This window comes from Lepisma saccharinum, chromosome 9, assembly GCF_977018435.1.
Source record: "Lepisma saccharinum chromosome 9, izLepSacc3.1, whole genome shotgun sequence".
NCBI lineage: Eukaryota > Metazoa > Arthropoda > Insecta > Zygentoma > Lepismatidae > Lepisma > Lepisma saccharinum.
In genome coordinates this window covers 88514726-88531731 of record NC_139237.1, presented here as the reverse complement: position 1 = coordinate 88531731, position 17006 = coordinate 88514726, and the positions used below count along the sequence as shown (strand labels likewise).

At 38.4% G+C, this 17006-nt stretch overlaps 1 protein-coding gene across 2 annotated transcripts in view; it reads left to right on the top strand.

Annotated features, from left to right (window-relative positions):
- The first annotated feature begins 9628 nt into the window (after window positions 1-9628).
- galene (potassium two pore domain channel subfamily K member galene) overlaps window positions 9629-17006 on the top strand; it is a 111279-nt gene continuing 103901 nt past the window's right edge. Inside the window, exon 1 of one of the 2 annotated variants that reach the window (XM_083128557.1) lies at window positions 9629-10886. In XM_083128557.1, coding sequence (XP_082984683.1) covers window positions 10460-10886 — 427 coding nt within the window. In that variant the 5' untranslated portion in view covers window positions 9629-10459. The remainder of the gene's footprint in view (window positions 10887-17006) is intronic. The other variant, XM_083128556.1, reaches the window with a different exon arrangement.

The window sequence follows — 17006 nt, the reverse complement described above, 5'->3', positions numbered from 1 at the left end:
AAAAAAAAGAGAGAACGTTTTCAACAGACAGAATCACATTGATTGCCGCAACTAGGGGTGTGCGGGCCCAATAATTTTTGGTAGGGACAGGATTAGGGAAGGACGTTTGGGATTTTAAATAACCGTCATTTGCCGAGTAGGTTGGAAAATTTTTGAAATTTAACAACGCAGTGAAAATCTCGAGTTCTACACACCATTTCCCCATCAAATGATTGTTTTTACACTCCTGGAATATTGATTTCAAGAAATTTTGGACACCTACGGCGTAGATAATTCGAAGATTTAACTACTTGGAATTCCTCCACTTGTCTGGATCACAAAAAGTTGGGAAATCATTTCCCGAAGTTGGTATCTGATATTGACAATAATACACGCGTCGTCATTTTGAATTACTTCCCCCTTCTCCCATCCTTTTCAGTACCTACCCCTAGATACGTAAAACATGGCTTGGAGGCTCAGGTGTGTTTGATATATGTGCATCGTGAGAAAGTACAATAAGACATAGAATTATTAATCAAAAGTGATAGATGTTTATAAAAAGGAAGCAAGGCTAATCGAATTTCTCAAATAGTAGACTGAAGTCTGTTTTCTTGCCAACAAACAACACCAACTGATTCAATTCAATTTCAATTTTATGATTTGCACAATAATAGCAACAGCAATAACAATAGAAGGTACAGCTTACCGCTCACGAGAAGATCCCCAAACGAGGAGTGAAGGGGAGCGGGTGTGAAAGGAACGACCGTTCCATTTGCAGATTTTAGGGGTAGCAGAAACCCTTCCGCCGAGGCTTTTCGAAGTGCGTGCGAGTTGTTTTGCGTCAATCACGCAGAGCACGTGTCCGCAGCAACAGTTTGCTGCTTTTCTTTCAGTGGCCAGAATACTTTTGTATTGCTTATCCTGTGCATTATTTAGACTGTATTTCAAATAATTTTAAAAGAATATACGGCAACGACTTTAGGGTTACCAGATAACAAACTTTAAAAAGTAAGGCATTTTTAGATTGCAAAATTGTCAACTTTAGACGAAGACACACGTTTTGTGCTTACTGGTGTTTTGGTGGGCTTATAGATCACACACCCCTGTAAAATAATTAGGCACCGTTTCTGTATAACTAATAATAGGCCTCATTGTAGTCAAATGTCTGAATATTCTAATATTTATTCACTATGCTCCTAATATTATACTGTTGTGAAGCTTGGTCTCTTACTTTAAAAGAATAACATACATTGACATTCTGCCTCGGAGTTTTTTCTTCCAGGCCCAAAGTCAGGAAACCGTTTTTGTTAGACGTCACTAAAAACACATTTGCATTTTGGCATGGTTCATATCGCTGATCGACAGAACTTCACTTCTCCACTGCCATATAACAACTAAGAGTACGGCAGTTAAAAAATACTGTTTATTTGTGAATTCTGTCATGAAACTCAAATCAAAGTAAGCCGCGGCGAATTGCATAGTCTTACCTATTGTCAGAAACTTGCTGCTCACCAAGAGCCGCGGTAGATGTCACAAATGCTTTCAAATCAAAACCTCACGCGGCGCGGCAGTTAACAACAGAAGAAACGCAAAGGTCCAACAATTTTTCTTTGTTGCAAGAAAAGTTTATTTTCTTTGCGCTTGCAACTGAGTAACAATTATTTACAAATAACATTTTGATACTAATCTTGAAGTTAAGCAGTTCTCTAAACCCCAAAAAATCGGATATTTCCAAATTTTCCTAAAAACCCGGCCGGAGCATTTTTAGTACCCGAAAAACAGGATTTGTCCGGGTAATTGATAACTTCTGGTAACCCTAAACGACTTGCGTCGCTGCACCGGTTACAGCGAGCCCACATGTGTTTTTCACTCAGGGTGCATACCCCCGACCCTAATAGTGGATTCGCCTGCCGCTACGTCACTCCACTTCCGTCAGGGATCTTCTCCTGAGCGGTCAGCTGTATAATATGAGTTTCTGTAATTGAAGGGCAAGGGGAAAACATTCTGTGCAAATTATTTGAATATGCGCGTATTGTTGTAAAATGGTTTAATGAGTTGGTGTTTTAAGTTCACTATATGCAAAGTAAGGTTAATCGGGACTGGACTTACTGTCTAAAGTGGGATCCGAACCACTATGAGCCTCCACCTTGTGTCGAACCCGGAACCCCTTGATTACAAGGCGATGACGCTACCACTGTGCCACCGGGAAGGCCATGCATTGTTATAAAAATATTACCAACTGGCGTCATATTACTTCAAAATGGACTCCAGCTCGGGACGTAGCAGGTTCAAATTCCGCTTTCGGCCATTCTGACGGATGCTGCTGATGCGATTTTCCTCATTCGCTGCAAATGCCGGTATGATACTTTTAATGAATGCTGGGGAAACTTCTTTGATCTTGTTCCTTCAATCGGTTTCGGGAATAAATCGTAGTTTACGTGATGGTGCTTTCAAGAAACCTGTAAATTAAATCAATAAGGGCATACAGACTGTTTGGGATGGTAATGAATGATATTTACAAGAAGTTACGTCCAATCTCTAAACATTCAAAGAGTAACCAGTTTATTTTCCACAAAAAATATAATTTATATTATCATCTTCAAATGTCCACAACTCACCTGCATAAAGCGGCTCTGGAGATTACCCAGCCTGGAATAACCTGGGGGTTACAGGCGGCCGCAGAGAGGTGCTGACCACGACTTGTCTTCACATCCCCTATGTGCCTTCAAGGTACAGTGTAATGAACGGTTATGGCCTCCCTGATGACGTAGTCAAGTGGTCCGGGGTTCGACCACAGTGGTTCGAAGACCTCTCCATAAACTGCAAATGTAGTGCCAATTAACCTATCGGAGAATAAAGTGGAATTTAAACAAACTCTGGCTTTAGCAATGTGCAGTTAATAACTTCATATTTTATGTTTTTTTCACTACCTTCTAGTTATTCCCTACTATCAGCGCAGTGATAGACAATTCGCCAGGTGTAACTTTGCATCTGTGCCATTGCCATTGAATCAACAGTGGAATAACTGCCTTGTGGATCAAAAATGACCAATTTTTCCGACTAGTCTCTACACAGCATTTGGAGGCAAAGAAGAAGAAAAGTGATATAGCAGACAGTGTTTTCCTACTGCCTTGCATACTTTTTGAATAAACTGTTTAGTGCTTTTCATTCTTTCACAAAATATAACCACAAAGTCTTGTAGGGTAATATTTAATATTACCTTAACTATATTTGAACATAAAGAGCAAATAAAACTTGATTAATTTGGGTTTCCGTTTTTGTTAATTTCATGATATTTCATTGAAAGGGTATTTTTTTAAAAAATGAAATTGTTAATTTTTTAAAACTAAACTATGCTCGTATGTTTTAACGATGCCCGTTTCTAGTGTACCGTTACAAATTCTTTGCATTTCTAAAGTGACCAAACATTTTACACATGCGGAAAAATCATGTTTGTACAAATTATTTCTAAATGAAACTTCAAAAAATTAAAATAATATTAATAACCAGATACTTTAAATTATATGTACACACTTGTGCCTGACGCTGCAGCCCAAATTCGGCCTAATGTACTTACATACTATGATTAACATAGCTATATATTTTTTGTTTTTCTATTTTATTGTTTTTTTATTCTTATTATTGTGATTATGATCATGTAACCAGGGGTGCCGACTTGTCAAAATTATTGGGGGGCTCTGATCACTGAAATAAAGTAATGGATGACTCACTCTCTCCCTTTTTTAAGTTTTGGCATCAGTGTTCGGAATCTCATAAAAGCCCATGAATTCCTAAAAAATATAATTTTTTATTCACAGTTCGAATTGTCCATGGATGGATATGTCACAAGTTTCGTCAACCATAATAGCAAAATATTCCCGACTTTTAATATCTGCTACCACGGAGCGCGAAACAGATCTCATTAATATATCAATGATCTCGTTCTGAATGTCATGTGAGAGTCATTTGTAGCCCGAACGTCCCATCCACTACCCTAGTTCATGCACATCGTCTTTTGAAACTCTTTTTAGTAAAAATGTTAACAATACTCATAATTACATACTAAGTATATAGTAATAAGTCATGTGTTTTGCCCCCCCCAAAGTTGGTTTAGCGGTCTCAGCCCCCTCCCCCCCCAAATTTGATGGTCTAGAACATTTCAAATGTGTATTTCAAGTTAAGTTCATTAGGCACAATTCAGAGTAAACTTTACAAGAGAAGCAAAATAATACATTAGATCCTCTTAAGCAAAATTATTTGGGGGGCTCTGCCCTCACATTGTTAACATTGGGGGGGGGCTGGACCCCCCCAAGCCCCATGGAGTCGGCGCCTATGCATGTACCATTAAATGATTATGAGAGGTGCGCTAGTGCTGCTTACTTACATTACGACTCGTCTGGTTATCGTCTGGCACTTTCTTCAAACTTCGAGTCAGTGTGTTGGCAGTCTTTTCGACCTTTCTTGGCCCAATATTCTCGAGTGTCAGAGTTGATTTCACCCCACTGTCCCAAATCATTGGTGAAATCCTCCAGCGTCGGTGCTAGTGCTCAGCGAAAGCGTCTCCTTTCACCTCTTCTCTCTGCCCTGAACTCTCCCGCTCTTTATTCTCTCTTGCATCGACATGTCCATCTTGCTCGGCGTGGCCTTCAGGAGCACTCGAACTCGCAATCGCATCCGACGCAGACGATTGAGACGAAGATGTTCATACTCCAAAGTATGAACTAAATTTTGGTATTTTCGCCAAAGCTTTTCTTGTTCTGCTGCCTGTTTCCTTTTCTTTTTCGCCTTATCCCACCCACTGAGTTGAGACGCCATCGTAAGCGTGCGCCAAACAGTAGGAACAATATCACAATGTGAGGCCACGTCAAAACCTAACAATGAAATACCGCTGATTTTTTCTGTACAACTAACTTTCAAGGTGAAAAATTTACTACGTCGCACTTACCGAACAATAATAAAGTGACAACAATCGCCAAGATATTGCAAGAAACGCAGCTAAATTTCTAAGTAAACTGTTTAACGTAAAATTGAAAGCGTTAACTTGAAATCTTGGAGAACAATAAACCCAACGACGTTATAGTTACGTCACAGCGCAAAGAATAATAGTAACTGTAGTATAATAAGTAGAGCCCGGAAGTTCAGGCATTTATTTTCGTTAAAATAGGCAGCAAAAAGGCATTTATAATGTGGAAAATAGGCACTAAAAATGAAAAAAAAGGCAAAATAAAGCGAAGAAAGGCACATTGGAAGTCACTTACTTTTATCTATAATCTCTGGCAAAATGTTAAAATCTAAATTGGGAAGAGCATTTCAATTTTCTCCGTCTTGATTACACATAACTACAAGCTGTTTTTTTAAGTTCTCAACATTCAGTGATAGTCGTCTGTCAGAGAGAATGTTTTTCACAATAGAAAATGATCTTTCTACTTCGACAGAAGTTATTGGAGCATACATAAAACAAGCTAATGTAGCTGGACTCATTTAGGTAACAGCATTTTCACCTTTTAGAATATCACAAATTGTTTTCAATTGTTTCAAGTCCTTATTTGCACTCACTACACGTTTGCACTTTTCCGCAACAGCTGACCCCTTTTCTCCTGGCACTTCCATCATCTGCTGCATAGATTCCTCGAAAATTTTCATGGATGCTACAAGAGTCTCACCTCTTTTTTCTAGCTTTGTAATTGTCTCTGGCAATGCACAATAATGTGCAAAAATAAACGACAGTTCATTCTTCAGTTCTGAATAGCACAGGAGTTTTTCACTTCACGAATTAAAGCCGCTTCATTTTCTGGAAGAGCATCGATCACCTCACTGATTTTTTCAAGGTTGTTAGCATAATATATAGCTGCTGATATCCAGGTTCCCCATCTTGTCAATACTGGTAAACTAAGCTCAGGCGCAACTTCCTGAAATTTTCGGGTTCGAGAGGGAGATTTCAGAAATATCTTCTTTGTGTTCGAAATCAACCTCTCCACTTCAGCAGTCAATCATGCACAAGGAAATGTTAACCGAAAGGCAATATCCTAACTGAGCATGAAATACTTTTTCCTCACACTTTTCTCCTTCAGGAATGTTGAAACATGCGTGAGTTCAATATTACTTAAATAAAGCGAAAATTATTCACGTAATAAACGGAAGAAAAATAAATGCCAACATATTTTTTAAAAAAATGGTCAAATTTCATTGAAAAAGGCAAAAAAAGGCATTATAATTAAAAATAGGCAGTGGGGTCCCAAATAGGCAAAATAGGCAAAATGAAAACGCTTCTAAAACATTCGAAACAACATAAAAAACGTATATCCGGAAAATTTTTATCAATATATGCAGTAGATAAAAAGAGGCATTTTGCCAAACTTCCGGGCTCTAATAATAAGTAACGCTGTGTCTAGGCGTCCGAAATTAAGACTCAAAATTTCATTCGAAGATTTATTTTAATTTAATATAGTAAAAGTAAACTGTTCAGCTTTCGGAAATTTCTCATCTGTTTGCATCTGAGCCTATTTCAGGAATGGGCCTAATGCTGCAGCATCAATAGCACGCACCTTAATCGGGCCCTGTACACTTCTCTTAATATACATCCAGTAAAAGTATGTGTGTGTACTAAAATAGGGACGTGACGACCTCATCGCCCAGTGCCTTGTTCACTGCAGTTAGTCAACCAACAGAGTGAAATGGTCAACATTTTGCTCTGTTGGGATTTACAGAGCTGTCCTGTCATGGCTCTATGAGCGTCTCACAATCGGCAGAAGTGGGGTATGGTTGGTGGACTATCATGTGATCCTCCCAGCTAGATCCGAGGGATCCGCTGACCAACGACAGGTGCGGTCCTCCATTCATATTGGGGATTAGGCGTAGAGCTGACAACTCTGCACTGTAAAAAGACATGTCAAGAATCAGCAATATGAGGCCATGGATGTTCCCAAGGTAAAATATTCCGGAGGTAAAATAGTCCCCCATTCGGATCTCCGGGTGGGGACTACTTTGGGAGGTCTCTGGACTAAGGATAAGATCTACGTTAGGAATAAGGATATTAAATTAGGCACCTGGAATGTTCTGAGCCTTTACTGGCCTGGGGCATTTCAGTGTACAGTTAATGAGATAGTTAAGTATAAATTAGATGTAGTAGCTGTCCAGGAAGTTAGGTGGCCAGGAGAAGGGAATTGTAAAACTAAAAATTATACTTTTTTTCTATGGTGGTACTGAAAATCATAATTTTGGAACAGGCTTTTTCATAAATAATAGAATTATCTCGGCTCTTAAAACAGAAGAATTTATTAATGATGGGATATCATATACAGTTTTACAGGGTAGGTGGTGGAAAATTAATTTAATAAACATACATGCACCAACGGAAGATAAAGATGATAATACTAAAGATGATTTTTATGCAGGGTTAGAACAGGTCTTTGATAAATTTTCTCAGTATGATATGAAAATTCTGTTAGGTAACTGTAATGCACAGATTGGGAAAGAAGAGACATTTAAACCCACGATTGGTAAAGAAAGTCTTCATGAATTAAGTAATGATAATGGTATAAGATTGATTACTTTTGCAAACCTCAAAGAATTTAATTGTGAAACGTTACACTTTTAAACATAAAGATATCCAAAAATACACCTGGTCTTCTCCAGATGGTAAAACTCATAATCAGATAGATCATATTCTCATTGATAAGAGAAGGCATACTAGTATAATTGACGTTCGTACACATAGAGGTGCTGACTGTGCCAGTGACCATTATTTAGTAATTGCTAAATTAAGAGAAAGACTCTCAGTGATAAATCATAAGCAACAATGGAAAGAATCCATAATTGTTCCTGTGTTTAAAAAAGGTGATAAAATGAACTGCAATAATTACCGTGGAATTTCTCTACTCTCAACAACATATAAAATATTATCTAACATTCTTTTAACAAGACTAACCCCATATGCTAATGAAATTATAGGTGATTATCAATGTTGAAATCGTTTGAACCAGTTTCCAAATTCAAATACTTAGGAGTAATATTAACAAGTGAAAATTATATTAAAGAGGAAATAAAAAGTAGGCTTAATTCAGGAAATGCATGTTACTTCTCTCTTCATAAACTTTTGTCTTCTCGTTTAATATCTAAGAAACTAAAAGTTAAAATACACAAAACAGTAATTTTGCCTGTAGTATTATATGGGTTTGAAATTTGTTCTCTTACATTGAAAGAGGAACATAAATTGAGAGTATTTGAAAATAAGATCCTTAGGAAAATATTTGGACCTAAAAGGGATGAGGAGACAGGTGAGTGGAGAAGGTTACATAATTTAGAACTACATAATTTGTATTCATGTCCAGATATTATTAGAATGATTAAATCGAGAAGACTTAGGTGGCAGGCCATGTGGCACGAATGGGAGAGGAAAGAGGAGTTTACAGGATTCTTGTTGGGAAACCTGATGGTAAGAGACCTATAGGAAGGCCAAGATGAAAAAGGAGGGACAACGTTGAGATGGACCTAAAGGAAATCGGTAGGGATGGAAAAGAGTATATAGATCTTTCTCAAGATAGTGACAGATGGAAAGCCTGTGTTGCTGCAGCCATCAACCTTCAGGTTTAAGAAGGCTAGAGAGTTAGTTAGTTAGTATGTACTAAAGTAGGAATATAAGTTAAATTTTAATGTAATTGTTTTTTCCTGTACATTTTATAATTATAATCAACTATAGAAGTGAAAATTGCTAGCTGGCGGCATCTATCCCTTCCGCTTTACCCCCTATTTCGAGCACTGAAAAGATAATGTAAGTATATTCATACTTAATTTTTATTTACGTCAATAGATGGCACATGCGGGTTGAAAGGAGGAGGGAGATTAGCATTGAATACAATTTTTTGTCAATAGATGGCGCACATGTGCAAAAAAGTATTCTGATATAAATTGACATCTTCATCAGTTGTGTACGCCATCTGAAATAAGGAATATTTTACATTGCTCAGCCTTTTGGGAACAGAACATGTAGATAACGTTGTCGTCAATAGAATGCCAATGTCGTCACTGTTATTGTTATATAGCAATGGCTTATGGCTTATACCTACATTGGACGGTGAGTTTTCATGGTCAATATGAATTACGAATTCTATGGTGGACCTAGAAAACATAACTACTAAAAGTGCCTGTAATTCAGATACTTTTAAAGCATCGTTCGATGAGTGTGTCTTGTCAAGGTTTACAAAATATTCATCCACGTATTATCATGCTTCGAAAACTAGATTTGAAAGAAGTAAGAACGACTTTAAATCAAACAAATAATAGTGGTTGAGCACGTGTAGTGCAAGTACACTATGCAAAGAAATGAAATGCTGCATTTCGAAGTGATCCGATTGTAACAATAACCTTTCCCCCCAGTAAAAGCCACTGCTTTTTTTATAAAGTTGAATATCTCAATCTGCTCGGAACGGAACGAGCCTGTTACAGATTATTTGATGCGTTTTCTTGGCACACACACACAGGGAAAAGGAAAGAGACTTCTGTTGTTGCTTTTCCTGGCAAGAGTCGGTGTATTTTGAGGGAGGGAAGGCGAAGGTGTGTGACGTGAGCAGGAGCGACGTCGGGGAAGCCTAGGAAGGGGGTGGGAAGGGACTAGAATTTGTAAAGTTGGTCTCGGAATAGTCCATGTTGACCAAAGCATAATGCAGTCGCGTTTGCGTTGTTCTTGTATCTGGTTCTCGAGCTCTATCGTGGAAGGGAGTGGAAGTTCATGGGTATTTCAAGCTCGTAACAGTGCGTGCGTGCGTGTGTGGTGATGTCTGCCTTGTGGTTTGGAATCGAACCAGCGTCCAGTGTCGAAACTGAGCATGGTAATGTCTGGAATGCTCACGCCAGGATACTACATGTACAGGGATGCTTGTGACATGTGATTCTAAATCTAAAGGAAGTTAATGTGACTGTATTATCGTTTTGGATATCTGTGTGGGTGAAATCTGCTTTGTGTGACCTTGGAAACAATGCATTCACACAACTTTTGAGAGAAATAACGTTAGATTGAGCATGAACGGAAGAATATTCAGTGTTTTCTGCTGTTGTGAAGTTATGAAATAAATTCCTACTAACGTAAGTGACACGAGTAGAACATAATTCGACATTTTTTTTTTATCGTTCCGGAATCGTTGAGTTGTATGAACGTCACACTTGGACACTTTCAGGATTGTTCTATTTCGTACAAACACAAGCAAATGTTTCACTGTAGCGTGGTTAAAAATAATGTATATATGCTCTAAAACCGGTTTCATTTGTGATGACTTAGAGAGTGATTTTCTTTTAAACGAAGTTGATAATGTGAGTAGGTGCATCGTGAAACAAATCGTGGGTCGCAAAATGTTTAATATTGGCTGCGACAGTTTTTGCCCTTGCACACTTTTCTAAACCCGACAAAATCGATGTAACTCGCTCAAACTCAAGTGGAACGAATTCAACATTTTGTGTTAAGCCTTGACAAGCTTTCGTAGCAACAATGCAGGCTTTGGACTCAGAAGAACCCGCGCCGAAAAGCAAATGTTCAACTTTTATGTACTACACTTGGAAAATATGCACGTGCATATTTTCTCACGTTGTCTTAGTATCTTTAGTAGTAGCATACTGTATTTTGGGCGCTTACACGTTCAAAACTTTAGAAGCCGCACACGAGCTAGAAGTAAAAGGTAGCATAGTTCATATACGGGATAATGTGACTGAAGATTTGTGGAAGATCACGAAGTACAGTCATGTTCTACACCCAAAGAATTGGACTCGAACAGTTGAGGAACGGTTGAAGAAGTTTGAGACTGAACTTCTGAGGGCGATGAAGAAGGACGGTTGGGATGGATCTGAGGACCCAGACAGTGTGCAATGGACGTTTGCTGGGGCGCTGTTCTATTCGATAATCGTTATTACTACTATTGGTAAGTACCCACACAATTTCTTACAATCATTCGCATAGTTTCCTTTCATATATTTTCAGTCACGTGTCAAGAAATTTCGTAAGGGATTTGGCAAGAATTTACAATACCGGACCCTTCTGTAATTTCTATGCTACTGCTTATACACGAAATAATTAGTCGCGATGATTTATCTGAGGTTAACATGTTGGGGTGAGGTGTAGAAATTGTTCATTAACGTGTAGAAGTTGTAAAATAAGCTTTTCTATTCTCGCAATGATTCTCCGTATACAAGTATGGGAACCATATTTGTTTATATGAACAATTGACGTTCGCAATTAGTTACGCTGTCTATAGCGTTTGCCACACTGTTGATTTCATACTCGGAGAGCATGGAGCGTGTAAGAATGGCGGAAGAGAACAGTAAAAAAAGTTGTTGATTACATGTAAGTTTGGCAACAATGCATCGATCGTAAAATTGCAGGATACGAAAATGGCGTCTTCGATGAAGAACGTTTGCCGTTAAAGTGCAACGAAAATAAGATTTTTTTTCGTTATCACAATTAGCGCAAAACCATTCACGGATAGCCCCACTGACCATTCTCGGTAAGGTTAGGTTACATTAGGCAAACTTAGTTAAAATTTGGAGTCGTAGTAATGTCAGGAATGTATATTTCGTTTTTTAAGTATTGGAAACACAAAATCTTCCGGTAAATAATGAGCAATCGTGCATGTCTGTTTCGATCACGGACCACTCAATTTCGCTTATTTTGCAATTTCTACACGTGACTCCCAAATGTTAACTTCAAATTCGTTATTAGGAGGTCTCAATTAGTGAGTATGCGAAATATTACAAAAATCGGGGAGGGGTCCGGTATTGTAAATTCGCTCCAGGGATTTTATTTATTTCCTCACTTTCTTTTTAAGTTCAAGTGCTTGGTATAAAGGGTGTCCGGAGTGGGAATGAGAGTTTTTAAAAGTGTTATATAAATATGATAAGGAATAGGTAATAACAAACAGTTTACATATATTTCGAATATTTGACGCGACACGCCATTGTACCGCTTTTCACGTTTGTACTACTTTACTTCCATAGGAAATGTAGATTGCTTACAAACATGATGTCATTTAATTCCATGCATGAGCTCCCGCAAGGAGGGTCATGGGGTTGGGGGGTCACTTGCCTACGGTCCTTCTCATGGCGGTTCGAGATTAAATTTTCACCCGGGAGATGTCCCTGCCCCCATCCTTACGTACATCGGAGTAAGGTAGTAGTTTTAAAATACGTTTTAAAATAAATACCCACGTTCATATAACTAGAAATAAGGTTTTGTGATTTTGTCTCTACTGAAGGGCGACGACCCTTCTTAAGCCACCCCTGCTTCTTCTTGCCTCCCTCCATTTTGTTTGTAAGCCTTGTGTTTATTTCTTTCCTTCTTTCTTTCTAGTTTTCGATCATCTTTCCCAGTTTTTAGAGTGTGATGACTAGGGCTCGGAAGTTGAAGACCTTAAAATAGCGAAAAAAAACTATAAAAAGACCTAAAAATATAAAAAAGGACATAAAAATGGGAAAAAGGACGTATAAATGTGATCCAAATTAATTAATAACCTCAGTTTTAATTACATATTTAATTAATTAAAAAATTCTAAAATTCTGGTGGTATGGAAAACACAGTGCGAAAAAACGTAAAGCTTCAAAACAAGAGAAAGTTTCCACTTACAGCGCGACCTTCCAGACAAGTTACGGTTAAAGGACCTTGTACCGTACCTGCTTCAGTCGTCCAAAAATATATTTCTTTCTTTCTTTTTTGTAATTTATTTACTACAGAAAGGATGTTTAAGAGGTGATGAACTGATGATGATTCGAATTGAAAATGGGCAGTAACAACGTAGTCGAAAGAAGGTGAAGTTGCAAAAAAAGCCGTTAAGACCTAAAAATAGGCTAAAAAAGGACCAATAAGCCAAAAACCGCCGCAATAGGCAAAAAAGGACCAATAAAACCCACCTTTTTCTGGCCTACAATGACCCAAAATGAACATATATTATGTTGTGCCTCGTCTTCGGACACTAGGGAAAAAATGATTTTTCCTCAACTTCCAAGCCATAGTGATCACGCTTAATCACGTCGCGTGTACCGCTTTTATGGCAGTGACCTCTGTTGCCGCATTTACCTACGAAGCAACTTCGGTCAAACAGCCAATTAGGCCTACCGCGGCAACCTTTGAAACCCTCCTCCAGCCAGCAGCAGGATTTAGTCAAAATAACCGTTGGGCGCTGTAAATGGCGCTAGCATAGTACCTCTTCGTTTGTGTGTATGTACACTTTTCTTGATTATTTCTTTATGTTTTCCCTCTCATTTTCTGTTTCTTCTCTATTCTCTTTATTAATCGTTATTCATCGTCTTTTATGTCTTCCTCTGTCGGTTATACGTCAAAACATCGACGCAAAAACATCGACAACAAAAACATCGCCTACATTTCATCGACAGTACAAAACATCGACAGTACAAAACATCGACAGTACAAAACATCGACAGCACAAAACATCGACGGCAAAAACATCGACACCAAAAACATCGACGACAAAAACATCGACGCCAAAAACATCGACGGCAAAAACATCGACGGCAAAAACATCGACGCCAAAAACATCGACGGCAAAAACATCGACGGCAAAAACATCGACGGCAAAATCATCGACGGCAAAAACATCGACGACAAAAACATCGACGGCAAAAACATCGACGCCAAAAACATCGACGCCAAAAACATCGACACCAAAAACATCGACAGCAAAAACATCGACAGCAAAAACATGGACACCAAAAACATCGACGGCAAAAACATCGACGGCAAAAACATCGACGACAAAATCATCGACGGCAAAAACATCGACGGCAAAATCATCGACGACAAAAACATCGACGCCAAAAACATCGACGATAAAAACATCGACGCCAAAAACGTCGACAGCAAAAACATCGACGCCAAAAACATCGACAACCAAAAACATCGACGGCAAAAACATCGACGCCAAAAACATCGACAGCAAAAACATCCGACAGCAAAAACATCAACACCAAAAACATCGACAGCAAAAACATCGACGGCAAAAACATCGATCCCAAAAACTTCGACGGCTAAAACATCGACGCCAAAAACATCGACGCCAAAAACATCGACACCAAAAACATCGACGGCAAAAACATCGACACCAAAAACATCGACAGCAAAAACATCGACGGCAAAAACATGGACACCAAAAACATCGACGGCAAAAACATCGACACCAAAAACATCGACGGCAAAAATATCGACACCAAAAACATCGACGCCAAAAATATCGTCGCCAAAAACATCGACGGCAAAAACATCGACAGCAAAAACATCGACACCAAAAACATCGCTATTTTTTGTCATTAAAGTCGTTAATTTATAGTGCAGTCATGTTTTATTATTATTTGAGGAAGGCGGAAAGTAGGAGGAGCAGAGTAGAAAGACTGGGGTGAGTAACAGAATGGAAAGTAGAGGGGCGCTAAAACTCCAACTCGCCCAGGGGAAATTTATATCTTAATTCGTTCCATGAATAGGATTTTGAGTTGTGATAATAGCATCATGAAGCTATAGCTCTTCTTTGTTTCGACCAAACATGCCTACATTCGTCGATCTTTTTTTTAGATTTCTTATCAGCCATGGTTGTTGTGCAAGAGCGGCATTTTCATTGATTCGATTATTTCGCGCACCTTCTGACATCAAAACAATATTATTATTTGCACCTGATTCTTGCCTCAAAGCTCAAACAATGGAATCGTAAACAATGCGAAGTGTCATGTTTCCTTCTATTAAAGTCCGCGCGTTTATTATGTCCCCATCGGCAACCCTTTTATAAAACTTAACACTGACAACAATAGCAAACAATAGCCAAGCCGCTCTTGATAAGCGCGTGCACTCAGACGTTGTTGCCACATTTTCTTTACATTTCTTGTAGTTGCAAGGCGCCTCTCATTATTTTTGCTCCATAACCACGTGCGGGGTTGATTCTTTTTAACTAGTTGTGTTGTGTTATGGTGCTACTTTGTTGCTTTGTTATAGTGTTGTGCTTTTAGTTTTTTCCTTAGACTTTGCATAATGCAAGTTATCACTCACGGCTGCCAGTGAAAATCCCAAGTATGAAGACAAAACTGCAGGATATTATTTCCTTCATGGAGAGCAGAGGTGCCCCCCCCTCAAAGCCGATGGCGCATTCCCCCCAAAAATCATGCCATGCGTCCCCCCAGATTATATCATGTGCCCCCCACAAAAACATCATTCGCGCCCTCAAACCATATCGTAATCCCCACAAAGTATTTAATTACGACAGTGTGTCTACCGAAAGTAACTTTCTCTTAGCTTTACAGAACACTATACTTGATCTGCCCTTATTCCCTAAACAGGGGTGCCCATCACTCAAGACCACCCCTAAAATCGTTCATAAACCCCGAAAATAGTTTGGATGAATGTGTAATAGTTGATGTCTATTTGAATGAAATACCATGTTACATTGTCCATATTTTTTGATTGTTAGATTTTCGAAAAAACTTAAAGCTAGCACATTGATTGGTTAAATGTAGTAAATTAGAATATGTAAATATGCATATAAATAGTATTTTTAAGTGGGTTTATAAAACTCAATTTGAGTATTTAACACAAATTGTTACACAACTTAAGATAAAGATAGAATAATTCAACCTTGGCAAACCAAATAATATGCTCCAGCCGTATAGCAGATTCAGTTTGTTTCACGAGACATTACAGAACCCTAGCTAGAAATTCTTAACCTCAGGGTGATAATATAACAGGGTTCCTCTTTCAAAGAACTCACCCCCACCCCCCGTTTTCCTGGGGTAAATATAATTATTTTAGTAACAAACCATAACAATAATTACTTGGATTTTATCTTCAGTGCAAATTTAAAATTTTCCTGTGACAAGTTAAAAATACGGATTCGATATATTTCCAAATGATGCACCTGCTTTAAATTAAGCAGTATACCAACACTAAGCATTATATTTTAAGTAGTGATGATATTAATGAATATCGAGAATATCGCTTATGTCTTGTAATGCAGCTATAGTATGAAACTTCACATTCACCTCAGTAAAGCGCCAAACACGCATTCTCGCAACACGTGATTGCGGGTGAAGTGAGCAAGAAAATGTTTATACCCATTTCTTTGCAGGCTTTCAAGAATATTAATTTAATGGGGTGTCAATACTTCCTTAAGATCCCGAGATATTTTGTCTTTTCCAGCTTCTCTTTTGGCACGTTTAGGGTCGGAAACGTGTACTACATACAATATCGCTAAATACAGTCTCCAAAATTTATTGTTCGAACTCTCTCCCCACTACAGAAATCTCTTGACAATCTAAGGTTTAACACTTTATCAAGAGCTTCCTATTTCCTCCTTTAAATTTAATACTCAATCCTACCACCAAAATTTCCATGCTAATTTTAGACAGCATTGCCTCCCCCCAAAAAAATAATTCTCAGTCTCCACACCAGAATTTCCGCAACAGTCTAAGACAATAGTAATACACAAGAATTGGATACCCCCCTCAATGTAATGCTCAATCCCTCTCTAACTAAAATACCAGCCATAATCTAACACCTACTGCCCCCCCCACGTTTAATTCAGAATCCCTTCCCCCAGAACCCCCGTGTCAATTAAGGCCTAATATGTAAGAGTTGGATATCCCCCCCCTTTCGATAATACCCTTAAACACTTCCTTTTTAATCTTTATCTGTATTTATTTTCTCTTTCCATATTCTTTAATTTTGTTTCTCTTTCTTTTTGTTTTTATCCTTACCATTTACTTCAGCTTTTTCTCTTTATCTCTTCAATTTGGCAACATCGCTTTCCTACTCCAGTTTGTTGCTTCTACTTCAAAAGAATACCGCCAGCTTGGGTGTTTCTTTTAACAAAGAGTACCGCTCCCTTTGTTAACCGCTGGGGATATAATGAACGCGCGGACTTTATAGCAAGCTGCTTTTAACTTCATAGACGGGATCGTTGTATGCTCGTTATATTGTGGATGTGGAAGAAATGTTCTTTTATGACTATGGTACGAACCGACTGAGGGCACCTTTGCTTTTCCTCCCCCGCCCA